The sequence below is a fragment of the Ananas comosus genome, linkage group 6 (assembly GCF_001540865.1).
Source record: "Ananas comosus cultivar F153 linkage group 6, ASM154086v1, whole genome shotgun sequence".
NCBI lineage: Eukaryota > Viridiplantae > Streptophyta > Magnoliopsida > Poales > Bromeliaceae > Ananas > Ananas comosus.
The window spans coordinates 13,092,051-13,111,170 of record NC_033626.1 but is presented as its reverse complement, the minus strand read 5'-3'; the positions used below and the strand labels follow the sequence as shown (position 1 = coordinate 13,111,170).

Sequence of the window (19,120 nt, the reverse complement as noted above, 5' to 3'; positions counted from 1 at the left end):
AAATTTAAATTTTAAAATTTAAATGTAAAAATATAAATAATTATGAAATTTAAAATATAAAATATTAATATTTAAAAAATATATTTAAATTTAAAATTTCAAAATTAAAATTTTAAAATTAAAATTTCAAATTTAAAATAATTATGAAATTTAAAATATAAAATTTAAATTTGAATATTTGAATATTTGAATATTAAAATTTGAAACTTGAAATTTGAAATTTGAAATTTGAAATTTTAAAATCTAAAATTTGAGATTTGAAATTTTATATTAAAATTTAAAATTTAAAGTTTGAAATCTAGTTTTCAAAATTTAAAATTTAAAAGTTAAAATTCAAAAATTCAAAAATGAATCTGAAAATTTAAATTTAAAATTAAAATTAAATTTAAATATTTAAATTAAAATTAAAATAAAAATTTGAAGTTTAAATTCAAAATCAGAATCAGATTTCAAGAAGTAGCTTTTTTTCTACTTCTGATTCTGAAGCCTTTAAAATCAGTTTTCTAATTCTAAAAAGTAAAATTAAATTTTGAAAGTGAGTTGCCAAATACTTTATTGAGCTGAAAATTACTTTTCAGTCAAAAAACACTTTTTAAAAGTTAGGCCAAACACCCTCTTCTTCTGGGTCCACTAGATCCACTGACCACGGCCCCCGCTTTCCCCCCTAGTTTAGGACGCGTGGCACCTCATGATTCGCTTAAATAGCTGTTCCCTGTATAATGATATAATAGCTGATCTGTGGATCAATCGGCTGGGCCTCGCTTGTTCTTCCACGTCATCACACTCGTCTTCACTCTATTGGCCGGTTGAATATACTTTGCTTCGGGTGTTGAGCCCCGAAAGGAGGAAATAACTAATGTTTTTGTTACTTTTTTTTGGAATTTTTAAAAGTATTTTCATTTGTTAATTTTAAGTTTATATATATATGTATATACTTTTGCTTATTATTATGTACTTTAATTTTGTAGAGATCGAGATTAAACGATAGTTTATGTGAAAGTTCATAATTAAAACATGCATATTGAAAGCAGATGGATGGAATCGCAATATTGGGATTGTTCGGGGACTATCCATACAATTTTTTTTTTTGATCATTTCGTTTCTTAATTCCCGTTCGTTGCGTCCTCCCGAGAATCTCTTTCACCTCCCCCACGTATTTCTACCTAACGATGTTGACATTGGACGCTCCGCTCCATTTTCCCGCACCGAGCCACCTCCTCGCGCGCACGCGGCCCCGGTGCCGCCCCGATCCCAATGGCGTCGTCCTCGTCGGAGATGCGCGCGGCGGCGGCGCTCGCGGGGGCGGTTCGGGAGATCTCGGCGCTCGGCGGCGGTGGCCCCGCCGCCGCCTCCGGCGAGCTCGGGGCCGAGCGCCTCCGCCTCGCCCGCAAGGTCTCGCTCCTCTCCCACCTCCTCGACGAGATTGTGGAGTTCCTCGCCGGAAAAGGTGCCGCGGCGGAGGCCTCGTCCTCGGCGGCGGATCCGATGTTGTGCTTAGAGGAGCTGCTTCGGGCGCTGGAGACGGCGAAGAGGTTCCTCCTCCTCGGCCTATCACCTCCGCCTTCGCCGCCGCTGCATTTAGAGAATGCTGCCTCTGTGAGTCTCCAATTCGTTCACTTTTCATGTGTTCACGAACTATTAGGCACTTGATGTCAGACTCTAAAGTTGTTCCTTCGGAGAAACTAAATCTTCTTTCGGGCATTTTGGTGAACACTTGGTTGGGTCTTCGTGTTTTTCTTTTCGGCATCACATTTCATTTACCAGGTGCATTCATACTACTACTAGTGATGTCGTTCCTCTCATCAACTGAAATAGTTTGTACAATTGCAATGAATCCTCTGTGTCAGTTCAATTTAGTGTCGATAGTAAGCAATTGTTATGAGCTTCCATATACTACCTAATAGCGAACACCATTTTTGAGATTCTTTAGTGTAATTGTAACACTCCAATAGTTCTACATTGGATGGAAAATAGTTATAATTGGGAAGATAAGAATCGAGAACCGTAGTGATAATAACTGGAGTTAAGCATTTTTAGTCCGACGAGTTATTAGAGCTAGTGGGCTGGCTCATTGCTGTAAATGAAGCTAGTATTAGTATCTTTCTTTTATGTCTATAGTAGTAGCTGATTTTCAACACTTAATCCTCAGCGAATGCAACTTCTAGAGATCCTAAAATTCCAATCGCATTTGATCTGTACAACATGAGAGGCCTTCAGCCATTTCATGTAAATTTCATTTCGTTTGCCTTATTAGATGAATAAACCATTGTTTGGCTTGAATACCTTTTGTATATGAAGTACATTAGGTATTCCTTCCGTGAACATATCAATCAACTATCTAAGAGAGATGAGAGAGATGAGAAGACATGTATTGTCTTGAACATAACGGTAGAATAAACTTAATTCATGTATCGGTAGTTATAGTATCATCTTCTGTATTTCGCTTCTCTTTAGTTCTTTCTTCCATTTCTGTTATTTTTTCAGGGTTTGACTCGTTTCGTGGCACATGATGATTGTCTTCACTGCCTACTACATAAAAATTTTTTCTGACTGAATTGCTTTTATGTTCTTCCCATGGTAGTAGAGAATTACTGGTTAGACATGGAAGATCAGCATTCTCTTCTATTGCATTTATGGAATATTCTTTCTTTACTATTTGGCAATCTCATCAATTTAAGTCTTATAATTTATTTCTAATGTCATTTTTTTATAATCAAGGATGTGAGGCGCAAATATATAGCACTGCAGTTAAAATACGTCACTTGGCAGCTGGAGAGGGCTCTTGGAAACTTTCCTTTTGATTATTTTGGAGTATCAGATGAGATCCAAGAACAGGTACGGGCAACGAAATTCAACCTTGTTTTCTGTGAGGTGGCTTCTGGAGAACATGGCTAATGTTACTTGCTTTTAGGTTGAGCTGGTTCGTGTTCAGCTTAGACGAGGGATGGAGAAGAAAGGGACTCCTGATGTAAATATATTTTCAGAAATTCATGGTGTTTTATACTGCCGTGGTGAAGATATTCAAAGACAAGTGTCAACTGAATCTGTGAAATTGGAGACAGAAAACATTGGGGACTATATTCAAATTTTGCGAGAAATTGTTGTAGACATAAATGGGAAGTCTTCACTGGATTATGAGGGAATGGTATATAAGCTAATTGAAAGATTTGAGAAGCCTCAAGTTGTCGACTCAACTAAATCTGTCAAAGCCCCTCACAGAGTGAAGAAGAGCACAAACGAAGCCAAAAAACCTGAGTCCCTGGTGATTCCTGAGGATTTTCGTTGCCCAATATCTCTAGAACTGATGAGAGATCCTGTTATTGTATCCACAGGCCAGGTACAGCATAAACATTCATTTGCTTAAATTATAATGCAAGATAAGCTTAAATCCATAAACTATGTTAAATACTGAGACAAACTATCTAATTATCGAAATATGCAGACATATGACAGGGCTTATATCCAAAGATGGATTGACTGTGGCAACCAAACATGCCCAAAGACTCAGCAGAGGCTTCAGAACCTTATTCTGACCCCTAATTATGTGTTGAAAAGCTTAATTATGCAATGGTGTGAGAAGAACAGGATCGAGCAGCCAGGTAAATCTATTAGTGGATGGATAAGAAAGAACGACGGCTCATATGAGGTTAGTGGGGACAGAATGGCTATTGATGCACTAATTCGCAATCTCTGCAGCAGTTCTTTGGAAGAGCAGAGATCTGCTGCTGCTGAAATACGGTCGATGGCAAAAAGAAGCACGGAAAGCCGTATCCTGCTGTCTGAGGCTGGAGCTATCTCGGCTCTTGTGAATACCTTATCCTCAAAAGATCCCAAACTCCAAGAACATGCGGTAACTTCTCTATTGAACCTATCTATATATGACCCTAACAAGGAACTTATAGTACTGGCCGGGGCTATTCTTCCTATTATCCAAGTGCTTAAGATGGGTAGCATGGAGGCGAGAGAAAATGCGGCAGCTGCCATATTTAGCTTATCGCTCACTGACGAGAATAAGATTACAATAGGAAGCACACAAGGAGTAATGGAGGCTTTAGTTGGCCTGCTAAAAGGTGGGAGTACAAGAGGAAAGAAGGATGCCGCAACTGCTCTCTTCAACTTGTGTATTTACCAAGCAAACAAGGTTCATGCAGTGAAGGCAGGGATTCTGAAGCCTTTAGTTGAGATGCTTCAGGATTCATCAGGCAATGGCATGGTCGATGAAGCATTGACTATTTTATCTGTCCTTGTGAGCCACAAAGAGTGTAAGGCCGCAATAGCCAAGGCTAATATGATACCCCTTTTGGTTGATTTGCTAAGAACTGGTCAGCCGCGAAACAAGGAGAATGCAGCAGCTGTTTTGCTCGCACTTTGCAAGAAAGATGCTGAGAACCTTGCTTGCATAGGAGGACTCGGCGCTGCCACACCGCTAACTGAGCTCACGAAGAGTGGCACGGACAGAGCAAAGCGCAAAGCTACTTCTCTCTTGGAGCATCTTGGTAAGTTGCAGATGCTCTGAATGAAGGTACGTTTCGATATTTCTTACTCGCGGAGTTTCTTCTTTTGCACAGGAAATTGTAAGTTTGTGTATCATTGTGTCAATCCAGTAGATTAAGCAGTCATTTCTGTTATGTGTCATTAATTTCAATCTTGATGGAGTGTTTGATTCAATTTGTTTCCATGCAAATTCAATAAGCCTCAGCAAATAAGAAGTTGATGTTGTTGCAGAAAATGTGTATGCTCTTATGACAGTTTAAGTCTGAAATGGCAATACTCTGAGAATTTCAGTTTTAGTTTTTTGAACACCTATAGAAGTATATATAACACATTTTTAGAAGTGTTCATTACTGGAATGTGTTGGCTGTAGTGTCGTGCTATATATTTTGTAATTTAACCGCAACTTATATATGTTCTTAAAACTATATGCTGAAGTAACTTAGTGGTTATATGTACTCCCACTTCATGAGCTCTCCAATCAAAAGCAACAAAGGGCAAAAAAAAATATATATATACACCATCACATGGTATGCAGTAACCATTTCTAGAAGCGTCAAAATAATAATTTCTTTTTCTGGTAAAATATTCTGTTTGTAACAAACAATATTAGATCTAGTACATTATCATAGAGTTTCCTTACGAAAGTATGTCAAAGTAGTATCTAGGAAACAATAATTTACACACTTTAATAACACCACTAGGGAGTCAGTATCAGGTCTAGTGGTAAACGAAGAAGCATTACTTTAATAAGACCTTAAGAAGAGGGAAAAGAGCACATGATGATTGGATGCATATTTATAAATATAGTTATTTTTTTTGACCACCTTGCTCATGTTCTACCAATACTTGACTGCTTAGGGCACAAGCTTTCACACTTGCTTTGACTTAATGGTTTGCTTCATGTGGTTGGTGGACAATTTTCTATTCAGAGCTGCTTTGAGAGATTGTGTGTAACACGAAATTTTATTCTTTTCATTCATTCACTATTTCCAATTTGAATCATCAAACTAAGTTTTTTTTTTTCGAAAAAACAAATTTTGAAGTAGAAAAAGAGTTTGTTGGTTTGATAAGTATGATTTTTTTTTTTTTTTTTTTGTTTGTGGCCCTTGATTGGTGGAGCATCCAAAGTGGACCATGGTACATTGATTCTCTTTCGTTGAAAATCTGAAAACATACTTGGAATTGCCACAACGTTTTTCGTTACGAGTTTGTTAGTATTATTACGTTTCATATGTATATTAAGTTTTTCATTTATTGTAGCATATACTTGGCAATTTAGAAATTTTTTTGATGCGCATCGCTTAGTCGAATGAGAATATAATCATATTTTTTTAAAAATTGCAGGATTGTTTATGATTTTTTTTTTTCATTTAAAAGAGGAAGTTAACAAACTATCTGTTTTATTTATTCTTTTTTTAAAAAATAAATTCAACTAGAAACACATAACAACGTATATATAAAAAAATATATTGCGTTTGCACGTGGTCCTCGTACATTCAAATGTGCCAAAAACGAATCGCTGGTACCAAGCAATGTCCACGTTTTAGTACTATTTTGACGTGGACGTTAACTTCTTCGTTCAAAGCAACTTTTATATGTTGATTGGATTAATGCATACGTGATCACAACAAAGAAAAGTATACATACAGGATGCATTAGAAACTAATTTTATTATATCATGTATATAAAAATAAAATCTAATTAAAAATAAAATAATGACTTTATATCCAAATAATATGTTAAATAAAATTTGTTCGTGTATTTATATGCAATGTAAAGCTTTTTGATCAGAAATTGTTATTTATGTAGAATAACGAAAGCTTGGCGTGTAACTCACGACTCAAAAACTGGAAAATAAAGTTCATGCGTACAGATTTTGTGTACAGATTTTGTCTTTTTTTTCTTTTTTGGAAAAGAATGTACAAAGACTATCTAAACTTTGGCCTTCTTACAAATAGACGATTAAACATTTAATTTTAATAACTGTATTTTTTAAAATAATTATTAAATAGTTTAATAATTTTTTTCTTAAGTCAGCTTATTAATTGAACAGTCGTTTTGATTAGATGTCGTACACATAATCTTGTAAAACCTTAAAAATATAGAAGATTCATTTTCTATCTCATAATTTTGATAATCAAGTACGATGGGTGAATAATAAGTTGAATCAAAATTATCAAAATTAAAAATTCAGGCGACCATTTGCAAAAGAGCTAAACATTAATTCAGGCGACTATTCGAAAAGAAGATGGTATATTATTTGCTTCGTTTACTTTTGAAAATGCGTAGTAATTAGGCTTCGCACTTGGGATCTCGGTATTAATGTGAGAAGAAAATCTTTTTTATACTGTATATTCTATACAAAAATAATAAATTAAATTAATTTGTTTATCTTATGTGAACTTAATTACCACAATACAAAACACTTTTGACATTATTTCAATGCACAATCACTAAACTTTTTTTTAATCAAATCTTTTACAATTTTACATGTGACTTAACTGATTTAGTTTATAAAAAAATATTTGAGAATGAGAGAGATGGATAACTATGAATGATGACTGCTGCTCTGACGCATGCGTGACTCTTTTTCTTTTCTTTTTTTTTTTTAAAAAAAATTATTATTATTAATATATTTTATATTTGGAGAGCTCTCTTCATTCAAACTTTTCAAAGATTTAGGAAACAAAATTTCCGGCGCATGCAGTGGGACGGGGCGGGACCGACAAATTAATGGCCGCTGAGCTTTCGGCTCAAAGCTAATTTCTGTCATCCAAAAAAGGGCGTCAGAAACCCCACACAAAAGTGTTGAAGGGGTCATAGATTGTGATTCAATTCATAGGGTTATTATGAAACGAACCATCTTTAGTATGAAAGGATTAAGATCCGTTGAATCTGATTATAGTTAGTAATTAGTAACCAAAACCAACACTTCTTCTAATTTATGATGGTGATATTAATTTTGGAGTTGAGCTTGTACTTGTGATTTTTTAGCGATCTCATCGAACGTTTCAAGATCTGTAGAGCATTATTAATGGTGGTGTTTTATCATACATATTTGAAGTGATATGATGGTTAAAATATTACAAGCACGGTTAGCTTCTGTGCATGCTTTTAAAAGGAGAAGATAAGCTCAACTCTTAATTATTTTTTTTATAGTTACATGAGTTTTATATACATATAGAGAGAGAGAGAGAGAGAGAGAGATGAGCTAGAATACTCTCAAAAGCACCAAGAGGGTGGTACTTTTGAGTTTTTTGCCATTTGATGGAGAAATGCAGGATTGGGATGCTGATGGTAGGTGGTGGTAGATGGTAATAGCTAGGTAGAATAGTGTTTAATTCAAGAGCTATTAATAATCAAAAAGTAGATCCAAGAGCTAGAAATGTTGGTTGGGAACTATAGCCAAAACTTGTTGGTTGGGAACTATAGCCAAAACTTCTCTTTATTTATTTTATTTTATTTTATTGTGCCAGTATTCTTGCCAACATTATTGGAGAATCAAGCATCTATTATTCGGTGATGTCAAAAACAAAGCAAATTTTAATATTGATATGTAAGTTTATTATCTAGTCATTGTATATCCGTTCGCTAGCTTTTTTAATAATATTCAACGAATCTGATCTGCCACTTGAAAATATACATCTGTCGATATCATTCTCCTTACTTCTTGGATTTGAATAAAATTTGAAACATTGTTCTTTGCTGAGGAATGCCCCTCTCTAAGGGTTGGCACATTAAATGAAATTAGTCCAATTAAAGGCCGGAAAATTCAAAGGCAACGGCATCCCAAACTTGTGGAGAATTCTCCAGAGAAGATTAATTGAGGTGATCAAATTCCCCTCCTCCCACTCTACTCACATTTTTCTTCAAATTAACCTCCGAAATCACGCAAACACTTTCGGAAAACTAATATTTCCGTGGTTGACAAAGTTAAGTTTGAATGAATAATACCAGTTTTTCATGCAGATAACTTATCAAAGTGTAGAGTACGTACTATGCTATCGAAAGAAAAAGAGAGTTATAGTATTTTCGACTTTGTAGCTCGTGAATAAAAAATTATAAGATTGGAATGATAGTAATCCCCTTAAGATTGAGTGGTCCTCTAGAATAATAATATTCAACAAAATGTTAAAGATGATCAAAAAAATTAATTTAAAGGCTAAAAAGTTGAAAGTAATAACTTTCTTATGCTTATCAAGGGCACATGTCTGGAAAAATAAGGTTTCAAAGGATAAGCATCTGACTTTTACATGAATATTTGTGTAATTTTTATTTTTGCAAATGCATATATGCCAAAAATTTCTCCCCTATTTTTTTCTTTCTTTTTTTGGTCGTTGGTAGTGTTTATATTGGCGGCTTGTCCTTTTGTGTTCTTTCTGTGACTTCCAAAAGAGCTATCGCCTGCATTGAGACTTTCGTCCGCCTCTCGTGCCAACCAACCAAAAGCATAACATTACAACAATTTATTAGCCTTACCAACATATATACTTTCTTTATTTTTATTTCTTATTTTTCGAGATTTATTCATAAATAATTAAAGTAACATAAGCATTATGACGTCCCAACTTTTCAGAAGGTCACTCATTCTAGAACTATTTGTCCTAGCCACCACTCGAAATGTTTAAATCGGGTTAAGAGCATTAGGCTTATCGGATCATATATATATATAGAATTATTTGGAGTCTCACAAGCATAACATAACAACATTATTCAATAAAGCTAAATTAATGCCTTTGAAGAAGCTAGCATTTGTAGCAATATGCCATTTAGGCAAGTTAGCGAGTAGAGTTCTGCAGTCGTCGATGATCAAAGCGATAGCTCGATCACAGCGCAGGTTCAAAAGGGTTCCGAATAAAATTAATCGCGATCTTATAGTGGTATTGGTAATTAACTGATTATTTTTCGATTTCTCAAATGCATCCAACCTCATTTATTAGCCTCACCAATAAACTTAGTAGGTGATCACCTAATTGTTAATTATACACACATACATTAGAATTTTCAGAATAGTCTCAGGTTCTCATCAGCCCACAAAATCTATGAGGACTTAATGAAGGCAAGTAGCACTTCTCTTCTTCATATATGTCATTCTCTTCTTCATTAATTAGTTTCAATCAATCTTTTGTGACCAACATCCTCTTAATTAAAGAGATCAAAAAAAAAAAAAAAGAAACATGTTGTAGTGGGCTATACATTATTCAACCCTAGCTACACTGCCACCTAATTCATGCAAGGTTCCAAAACTTTTTAGACCTTATAAATTGATTTTTCTTTTTTTAGAATATTATTGTGGAGTTAATATAGCTATTTGCTCCGTGCATCACGGGCGCCATTCTCGTGGCCCTAGGGTTTTGTCTCCCTCTCCTTGACACTTACAAGGTAGTTGTTAATTTGTGTCTAATTGGTCTTCAATGATTAGGTTTCGCTTCTTCTCTCTCCTTCTCGTTATATATGTACCCGTTGATTTTTCCCTTGTGTGACACATCATGGGGTTAGTTATCTTTGATTCCCATTATTGGGCCCACATAAATGTGCATTTTAGAAGGAAAAAAAAATCCGATAGTTAGGTTGTCAATTGAGGACATCCAAGTAAGTTTAGATTTGTTTGCGTGACTCTTAAAAAAAAGGATTGATGTATACTCGGAAGTGTTATCAATTGAAGCCAGTTGTTCGAGCTCTTTAAAAACACTCGTGACTTATCGCTGTAGTCAAAGTGTGTTGATTCTGTTCGTAAAGCTTAAAAGTTTATTTCAGTTTCTCACAAACCACGACAAAATCTCGAGTAATTCATTCGTTTGACTCCATTACAATATTGTAGAGAAAATTAGGATGCATGTATGCTTGAGAAGTCAGACCAAACAAGAACTTAAGCCGGAACATGACAAAAGCTTAGTCGAGTAATTTATTGGTTTAATTTGACACAATTATATTGTACGTAAAATTAAGATGCTCAACAAGTGGGGGCAAACGGAAACTTAGGCTACAAATTAGGCACATAACGGCCATGCATGTTGGTTGGTGCATGGAATTACAACTTTGGTGAACATGTGCGTAATACGTCAATTGTACGTAATTTGTCATCTCGAATGTTATTATAATAGATAGTTTATGATATTATAATACGCTCATGCAATCTTAAAGTACATAGCTTTATTTATTTGTAGCGGAGAATAGCATGAGAGGGGACTGTAGTGCATTAATTAAGTGTTAATATTACCACGCACCTTTAAATGTGGCTTAATTAGCACACAATTATTATTGTACTGTTAAAGTTTGGTGCGAGCTGGAGACAGCGTACGTGATGCAGTGCGCACGCAAAAGGAAATTTAAATCAGAGTTAGGCATGCAAGTGTAATTATCCCATGTTACGAGAGCCAACTAAAAGGCACTCGAAGTCGAAGATGATGGAGATCATCCGTGATTAAAGTGGATAATTTGACGCATGCGTATTATTCAGCTGTTACCATGCATGGCAATTATGCATGTCGTAGATTAGTAAGGGTAAAACATGTACAAAGACACTAAATTAAGTAACTATTTAGATGTCAGTAGAACTTGTACGAGTACAAATGCTCTCGTGCTTGTGTACTTTGTTTATATTGATGCCACATCTAAATGGTTCGTAGACTATAAGCACGCGAACATTAATGATAAGAATCAAATTCTTATTACAATACTGGAGAAAATAGCTATCGGATAATCGATATCACTGCTTATAATCTAAAATATTTATAACATTTAGAATTTTTATGTTTAATAAGAACACACAATTAATCATATGGTGGGTGAAGCCACACAGCACGAGAATAAGGATCAAATACCGGACTGTTTCTAGTAAAAATAGCAAAGAGCTTGATGGTTGATATCCGAAATTTTAAATTTGAACTCTAATTGGTTTATATTTCTAACTAAATTTATTTTAAAAAAAAACAAAATAAATAGTACACTATCTTTCTCTAAAAAAAAAAGAAAAAAAAAATAGTATAAGGATGAAATGGGGACACTCGTGTGCTCCAGCCAAAGCGGATAAGAGCTAGCGCAAACAAACACAACATACACAGAACCCAGGCGCTCCTCGCCAAAACAAACCTCTCACAAACAAAAATAAAATAAAAAAATAGTCATCGAACTCCCAAAACGTCAAACGCTCCCCCCAATCTTTCTCGTCAAACGCTCCCCCCATTCTTTCTCTTCCCTTTTTCATGGCCCCTCTAAGCCCTCTTCTTCTTTTTTTTTTTCTTTTTTTTTTTAAATAATAAAAAAAGAGGAGCGCAAAGAAGTGAAGAGCACCACGCCCCCACCATCCGTATATATTTCCCTCCCTCCCTTGGACCACCCTACCTCTTCATATCTCTCTCGCTCTCTCTCTCTCTCTCTCTCTCTATTTAACCCCGCTCCCTCCTCCTCTTAAAAGACAAAATTAGCAAGAGTTTACAGCACAATTAATAACAAGTGTAAAAAAGAAAAAGAAAGAGAAAATAAGAATAAAAAAGAGATAGATCGAAGATTAATTAAATGGGGAACAGCATAGGGGGGAAGAGGCGGACGGCGAAGGTGATGAAGATAGACGGGACGAGCTTCCGGGTGAAGCCGCCGGTGCGGGCCGGGGACGTGGTGCGGGAGCATCCGGGCTACGACGTGCTGGAGTCCGAGGAGGTCAAGCAGCTCGGGGTGCGGGCGCGCCCGCTCGACGCCGACGCCCCGCTCAAGCCCGGCCGCCTCTACTTCCTCGTCGCCCTCCCCCGCCTGCCCCTGCCCCCCGACCGCGCCTNATTGTAGAGAAAATTAGGATGCATGTATGCTTGAGAAGTCAGACCAAACAAGAACTTAAGCCGGAACACGACAAAAGCTTAGTCGAGTAATTTATTGGTTTAATTTGACACAATTATATTGTACGTAAAATTAAGATGGTCAACAAGTGGGGGCTAACGGAAACTTAGGCAACAAATTAGGCACATAACGGCCATGTTGGTTGGTGCATGGAATTACAACTTTGGTGAACATGTGCTTAATACGTCAATTGTACGTAATTTGTCATCTCGAATGTTATTATAATAGATAGTTTATGATATTATAATACGCTCATGCAATCTTAAAGTACATAGCTTTATTTATTTGTAGCGGAGAGTAGCATGAGAGGGGACTATAGTGCATTAATTAAGTGTTAATATTACCACGCACCTTTAAATGTGGCTTAATTAGCACACAATTATTACTGTACTGTTAAAGTTTGGTGCGAGCTGGAGACAGCGTACGTGATGCAGTGCGCACGCAAAAGGAAATTTAAATCAGAGTTAGGCATGCAACTGTAATTATCCCATGTTACGAGAGCCAACTAAAAGGCACTCGAAGTCGAAGATGATGGAGATCATCCGTGATTAAAGTGGATAATTTGACGCATGCGTATTATTCAGCTGTTACCATGCATGGCAATTATGCGTGTCGTAGATTAGTAAGGGTAAAACATGTACAAAGACACTAAATTAAGTAACTAATTTGATGTCAGTAGAACTTCTACGAGTACAAATGCTTTCGTGCTTTTGTACTTTGCTTATATTGATGCCACATCGAAATGGTTCGTAGACTGTAAAGCACGCGAACATTAATGATAAGAATCAAATTCTTATTACAATTAATACTTGAAAAAATAGCTATCAGATAATTGATATCACTGCTTATAATCTAAAATGTTTATAACATTTAGAATTTTTATGTTTAATAAGAGCACACAATTAATCATATGGTGGGTGAAGCCACACAGCACCAGAATAAGAATCAAATACCGGACTGTTTTTAGTAAAATTAACAAAGAGTTTGATTGATGGTTGATATTCAAAATTTTAAGTTTGAACTCTAATTGGTTTATATTTCTAACTAAATTTATTTTTAAAAAAAACAAAATAAATAGTACACTATCTTTCTCTAAAAAAAAGAAAAAGAAAAAAATAGTATAAGGATGAAATGGAGACACTCGTGTGCTCCAGCCAAAGCGGATAAGAGCAAGCGCGAACAAACACAACATACACAGAACCCAGGCGCTCCTCGCCAAAACAAACCTCTCACAAACAAAAATAAAATAAAAAAAATAGTCATCGAACTCCCAAAACGTCAAACGCTCCCCCCAATCTTTCTCGTCAAACGCTCCCCCGTCTTTCTCTGCCCTTTTTCATGGCCCCTCTGAGCCCTCTTCTTCTTTTTTTTTAAAAAAAAAAATAATAAAAAAAAAGTAACGCAAAGAAGTGAAGAGCACCACGCCCCCACCATCCGTATATATTTCCCTCCCTCCCTTGGACCACCCTACCTCTTCATCTCTCTCCCTCTCTCTCTCTCTCTCTCTATTTAACCCCGCTCCCTCCTCCTCTTAAAAGACAAAATTAGCAAGAGTTTACAGCACAATTAATAACTAGTGTAAAAAAGAAAAAGAAAGAGAAAATAAGAATAAAAAAGAGATCGATCGAAGATTAATTAAATGGGGAACAGCATAGGGGGGAAGAGGCGGACGGCGAAGGTGATGAAGATAGACGGGACGAGCTTCCGGGTGAAGCCGCCGGTGCGGGCGGGGGACGTGGTGCGGGAGCATCCGGGCTACGACGTGCTGGAGTCCGAGGAGGTCAAGCAGCTCGGGGTGCGGGCGCGCCCGCTCGACGCCGACGCCCCGCTCAAGCCCGGCCGCCTCTACTTCCTCGTCGCCCTCCCCCGCCTGCCCCTGCCCCCCGACCGCGCCTGGTCCGGCGCCCTCCGCCTCGGCGCCCGCGAGCGCCTCGAGGGCCTCATGCTCGCCCGCCGCTCCTCCTCCGACCTCTCCCTCCTCAACTCCCACGCCCACGCCCAGGCCGACGCCGACGGCGCCCGCACGCTCCGCCTGCGCCTGCCCNGTCGCCCTCCCCCGCCTGCCCCTGCCCCCCGACCGCGCCTGGTCCGGCGCCCTCCGCCTCGGCGCCCGCGAGCGCCTCGAGGGCCTCATGCTCGCCCGCCGCTCCTCCTCCGACCTCTCCCTCCTCAACTCCCACGCCCACGCCCAGGCCGACGCCGACGGCGCCCGCACGCTCCGCCTGCGCCTGCCCAAGGCCGAGGTCGCCCGCCTCATGCACGAGAGCGCCGACGCCGCCGACGCCGCCCGCAAGATCATGGACCTCTGCGTCGCCCGCAACCACCACCCCTCCCCCACCACGCCCGACAGCGCCACCCCCACGCCCTTGCGGACGCCCGACCGCGGCGCGCTCTCGCCCTTGCGGACGCCCGACCGCGGCGCGCCCTCGCCCTTGCGGACGCCCGACCGCGGCACCCCCACCGGACGCAAGGAGGTAACAATTGACTTCCGCTCTGCTCTTACCGACTCTTTCCAACTAGAAAGAGTAATATTATTTTCGCCATCAGAAGCGATCTTTATTTATTTATTGACTAGATGAAAGTAAAATTTGGAAAGCAAGATCATTTCGCGCACTGTCCAAAGAAATCAATTGAATCAATCGTTCCTTCGAACCGGATTCTAGTGCTTTCATCACCCCCGGAATGATGGAGTATAAATTATTCAAACACTATCTGAAGTTTTTGAGAAGAAAAAAAAAAAAATGGTGTGTTTTTATAGGGCAGGGCGTCAAGCTCGTGAGTTCGAATTCCGTCAGACTTATCTGCTATTCAAAGCGCCTGAACTTCTATGCTAACTTCAACTTTTAGATGAAACATTCACGCCGCAGTTCTCTGAATTGCTCCACCTCTAAACTCAGGAGGCTTACCGGCCGGAAAAGCTAGCGTTACATTTTTTTTTCTCATTTTATTTTACTCTTACGCAAAGTAAGTAACTCTAGCTTAGACCATGAAATTTTAATATTTGAATATACTTCTAACCATGTGCAATTTTGTTAAAAGTATGACGGGCGCACAGGACTCTTCTTGGTTTGGTTATGGCTCATCCGTAAACAAATGAGTGACAAACCAATTCAACCATAGAGAGAGAAAAAAATAGATCTTTGGTAACTTCTTATATTACTGTCCTCTGTTTGAAAAGTTTGGATTAAAAAGTCAATGATTGTTTGATCTTTTGTCAAATTGGTATTACTCTACCATGTGCTTACTTCAGTTTGAGCACAACTAAACCTACCGGTAGAATTCACTGAATAATTAATGTGGGAGGAAAAGTCTAAAAAGTCTAAGTAGTAGTCCTTTCGAGCTTAGCACATGTATTTAGATTCATCTAATGTTGAGCATACGTATATGTACGTGTAATTACCGCGCTTGGTTGAGGTAGAGGGCGGGCGCGGTTAAGTAATTGTCAAATCAGGTCCTTTGCAGGCGCTCAACAAAGTCAAAGATCCATAACAACGAACCAATTGAGGTACCATTCAGATAGTTAAATGAGGGCCTATCCGCTTACGTTAGAGATGTGTTGCTTTGCTATCCACAGATTTCGTTGTTCCAGAGTAATTCGGGAGATGCATCTGGGACGGTGCTGAAGCTAACATTAGTCAAATAAAGCCTCTTTCATTAGCATTGTCAATGTTGCGTGGTTGCCTTATATATATTTAAGAGAGGTACTACGTCATATATTTAAAGAGAGGTATACCTCTACCGTTTACATGCAAGTAAATGGGACGGATGAATGAGATTAGCACGACTCACCCCTCAGGTGAGCCCAGTACCAATTTGGTGTGCCGACCTGTTTACGTGGAAGTAAATCTGAGTGCCTTTGGACTCTAATATTCCTTACTATGTGTTTCATATTTCACTGAAAAGTAGTTAAAAATGCTTCTTGGTATCATTCCCTTGCAGCTTTTGCGATGTTCTTTCTCCATATTACACTAACAAAGAAAGTTAATTTAATTTCTATAGATCCAATTATGTGTTAGTATTTTTTTCTCTCAGTTTAATGGTGTTTTAAGAATGAAGAGAATGCTAAACTACGGCGTCTAGAGAGTCACAACAACTTGCTTGAGGGGATTGAAAATTCTACTATGATATTTAAATTATTGATGTATTTTGTCGGGTTGGACCCGACCCGTTCGTTATCTAATGTATCCGTATTTACATCCTTAGTCATTTTTGTCACCATCAATTTTCCTTTTCATAAATTAGATGAAAGGGGTTGTGCCCTCAATAGTAGTATTCTTTCTTGTCCATATAAATCATAGTATTGTCCAGATAAACATAATTATGTCCAAATCAGCTCACAAAAATACTATTATGTCCAAATCACATTATTGTTATCTTGTATCATAAAAGTCTGCATCAATTATGTCAGTTGATGGATGGCGTAGTTTTTATGTTATTCTATTCTACTGCTTTTGATCAGTTATCAGTTTAATTTATTTTAGTAGATAAAAATCAGGCACCTTTAGCATACTTCATAAGCGCATGTACAAGTATTGTTTCATAAGATAACTGATGTATAAATTCTTCTCGGAGGATGATGTGCTTCAGTTCTTTCTTGAAAAAGAAGTGCTCTTAAATCCGTGTTTTGAATTGTTTGTTGTAATTAAACATGTCATTATAACAAAAGATTATCTGACAACAAACAACGCTAGATTGACCTCCTATGATGCAGTAGTTATTCAATATATAGCAGTTCAAATGATCATTTGCTGATTCGATTCCTCTTCTGTTCTTTTCTTTGGTTCGGCAGAAGCGGACGAGGTTTGCGGACTTGCCAGATGAGAAAATGCCCGACTACTCCACCGAGCTGTTAGCTTACGCAATGCAAGTGTAAAGGCGGTCCAAAGTCCAAGAGAAATCAATCAAAGGGGCCAACCACAAATTACGGGTTTCAATCGTTTTCCTCGGAAAGAAAATGCGGGTTGAGCAGGAGAAGCTGCTTATGGCTTCCTATCCCCCACAAGACTTGTAGCCTATTTTATCTTTTTGTTAGATAGTCTCTTAACTATGTAACAAATGAAATAGACTGATAAAGAAAGGGCTTTTTCCGTGTTAGATCATTACACATATATATATATATATATATAATTATATCCTGGTCCTGTTCCTATCAAGGAGTATATAGTTTGCAGAGTTTCTGTTTCCTCCTTGGTATGTTTGAATGTTGCTTTACTCAACAATATAAATCAGGGGGCTTTTGTAAGATAGTATAGCAGTTTCTCATTAGGTGAAGTTTATACTGAATAATTTCCCATCGTTTGATTTGGTATTGAAGATCTATGGATAGCAACAATCACTTAAGACTATACTTAGTGCGGTGCGTGGAAACAAAAGATATATCAAACACCAAATTCAAAGGAATTTTCCCTTGGTTGGAGATGGGTTTTGTTCTATCATTGATAGTGGAAACAGATCTCAATCTTGAGATATTATTAGATTAGTGGGGTGGTTGTTTTAATCGGGTCCAATTTGTTGGCCTAAATGAAAAGAAATGTCTACAAGTGCAAGGGCTTCCTCAACCTTTTACCATAATTTTTAACTACAATGTGAGTTACTTTTTTACGTACCATTCACGTGCTAGTATTGATTTTGGCTTAAGATAAAATCAACATGAATACATAAAATGATTTGATCGTTAAAAAAAAAAAAAAAAAAATCAACATGAACACATAACATGATTTGATCGTAACCGGGTTAAGAACTCAATTTTAAGCAACTCAAAAATTTGCAAACAAAACTAAAACTACACAAAAAGGTTCAAAATCATAGCACAGTTTAACCCATTAGAAAAATAGCGTGTGAGCGTGGAATCGATTTGGACTTGAAATGATTTATTTCCCATTTTGATGGGCATATTTTTTGATGTTTTGGATATGCTGCGAGTATCTAATATTTTCTCATGTATTTTGTGTTGAAAATTTAAAGGGTTAATTAGATTTCTTTATCTAATTAGTTTATGCTTCACACTTTGCGCTAAACTTAGATCCCATTGGATTGTACTAGCTATTAATAAAATTTTAATATCATGGACGGTATTAATCAAATCATTATGGGCCAATCGTTATTCTATTGTCTTTGTTCAAAGTTGTTAGCGAGAAAAAAAACGTGATTCTGGTTGGTAACAATGAATACAAATAGTCACAATTATTAAAGCACATAACATACAAAATTTTATAAACCAACTAGATATATGAAACGTACGATTTATTTGTTTTATGCATGCATAGTTGTTCGGCAATTATTCTATTACCTATTCATGGAGAAAAAATGAAGAAATTGTCTCGTTTTTAACTGAGTAATCGAATTTTATAAGTTTCTATTTCTTATTAATTTTGTTTTCACTACGACTCAGTAAGTGCTCATTTGATTATTTCCAACCCTCTCTGGTAGAGCGATAAAATATTTACATCATTAATTAAAACTAAAAAAAATAAATCGATAAATTTTTCAATAATCAACTCCAATTGAGTTTGCACTTTACAGTGCAAATGAATTTGGATCTTGGGCTCCACGATCAATACTAGGCCTCGTACCGAGTGTTGTAGGCTTATTATGGCCCAAGGCCTTTAAAAAGCCCAATTTTACTTGGGTTGGTTAAATGTCTTGTTAGTCCCTGTATAACTCAATTATTGCGACTTGTTCCCTAAACTTTTCATGTCAACACTAAACCAGAGCATAGAATTATTAAAAAAAAAAAAATTGTGCGTGAAACAACTCATTTCGCAATAAAAAATTGTAGATTATTGAAGTACAG

The 19,120-nt window shown here is 37.3% G+C and overlaps 2 protein-coding genes and 1 pseudogene across 2 annotated transcripts; all 3 read left to right on the top strand.

Annotated features, from left to right (window-relative positions):
- Positions 1,131–4,800, top strand: LOC109712088 (U-box domain-containing protein 11-like). The gene is made up of 4 exons (XM_020235513.1): positions 1,131–1,596; positions 2,719–2,835; positions 2,912–3,337; positions 3,443–4,800. The coding sequence occupies exons 1-4, from the start codon at positions 1,255–1,257 to the stop codon at positions 4,514–4,516; spliced, it is 1,959 nt and encodes a 652-aa protein (XP_020091102.1). The 5' UTR covers positions 1,131–1,254; the 3' UTR covers positions 4,517–4,800.
- On the top strand, positions 11,567–12,276 carry LOC109712147 (uncharacterized protein At1g66480-like). Its single transcript, XM_020235571.1, has one exon. The coding sequence runs from the start codon at positions 12,013–12,015 to the stop codon at positions 12,274–12,276; it is 264 nt and encodes an 87-aa protein (XP_020091160.1). The 5' UTR covers positions 11,567–12,012.
- Positions 13,809–17,592, top strand: LOC109712081 (annotated as a pseudogene).

Bases quoted from the DNA above. Each gene is read 5' to 3' on its own strand.
- LOC109712088 (XM_020235513.1), top strand. From the start codon at position 1,255: ATGGCGTCGTCCTCGTCGGAGATGCGCGCGGCGGCGGCGCTCGCGGGG. The intron at 1,597-2,718 runs GTGAGTCTCCAA...TTTATAATCAAG, and splicing joins ATTTAGAGAATGCTGCCTCT to GATGTGAGGCGCAAATATAT. The intron at 3,338-3,442 runs GTACAGCATAAA...CGAAATATGCAG, and splicing joins TTATTGTATCCACAGGCCAG to ACATATGACAGGGCTTATAT.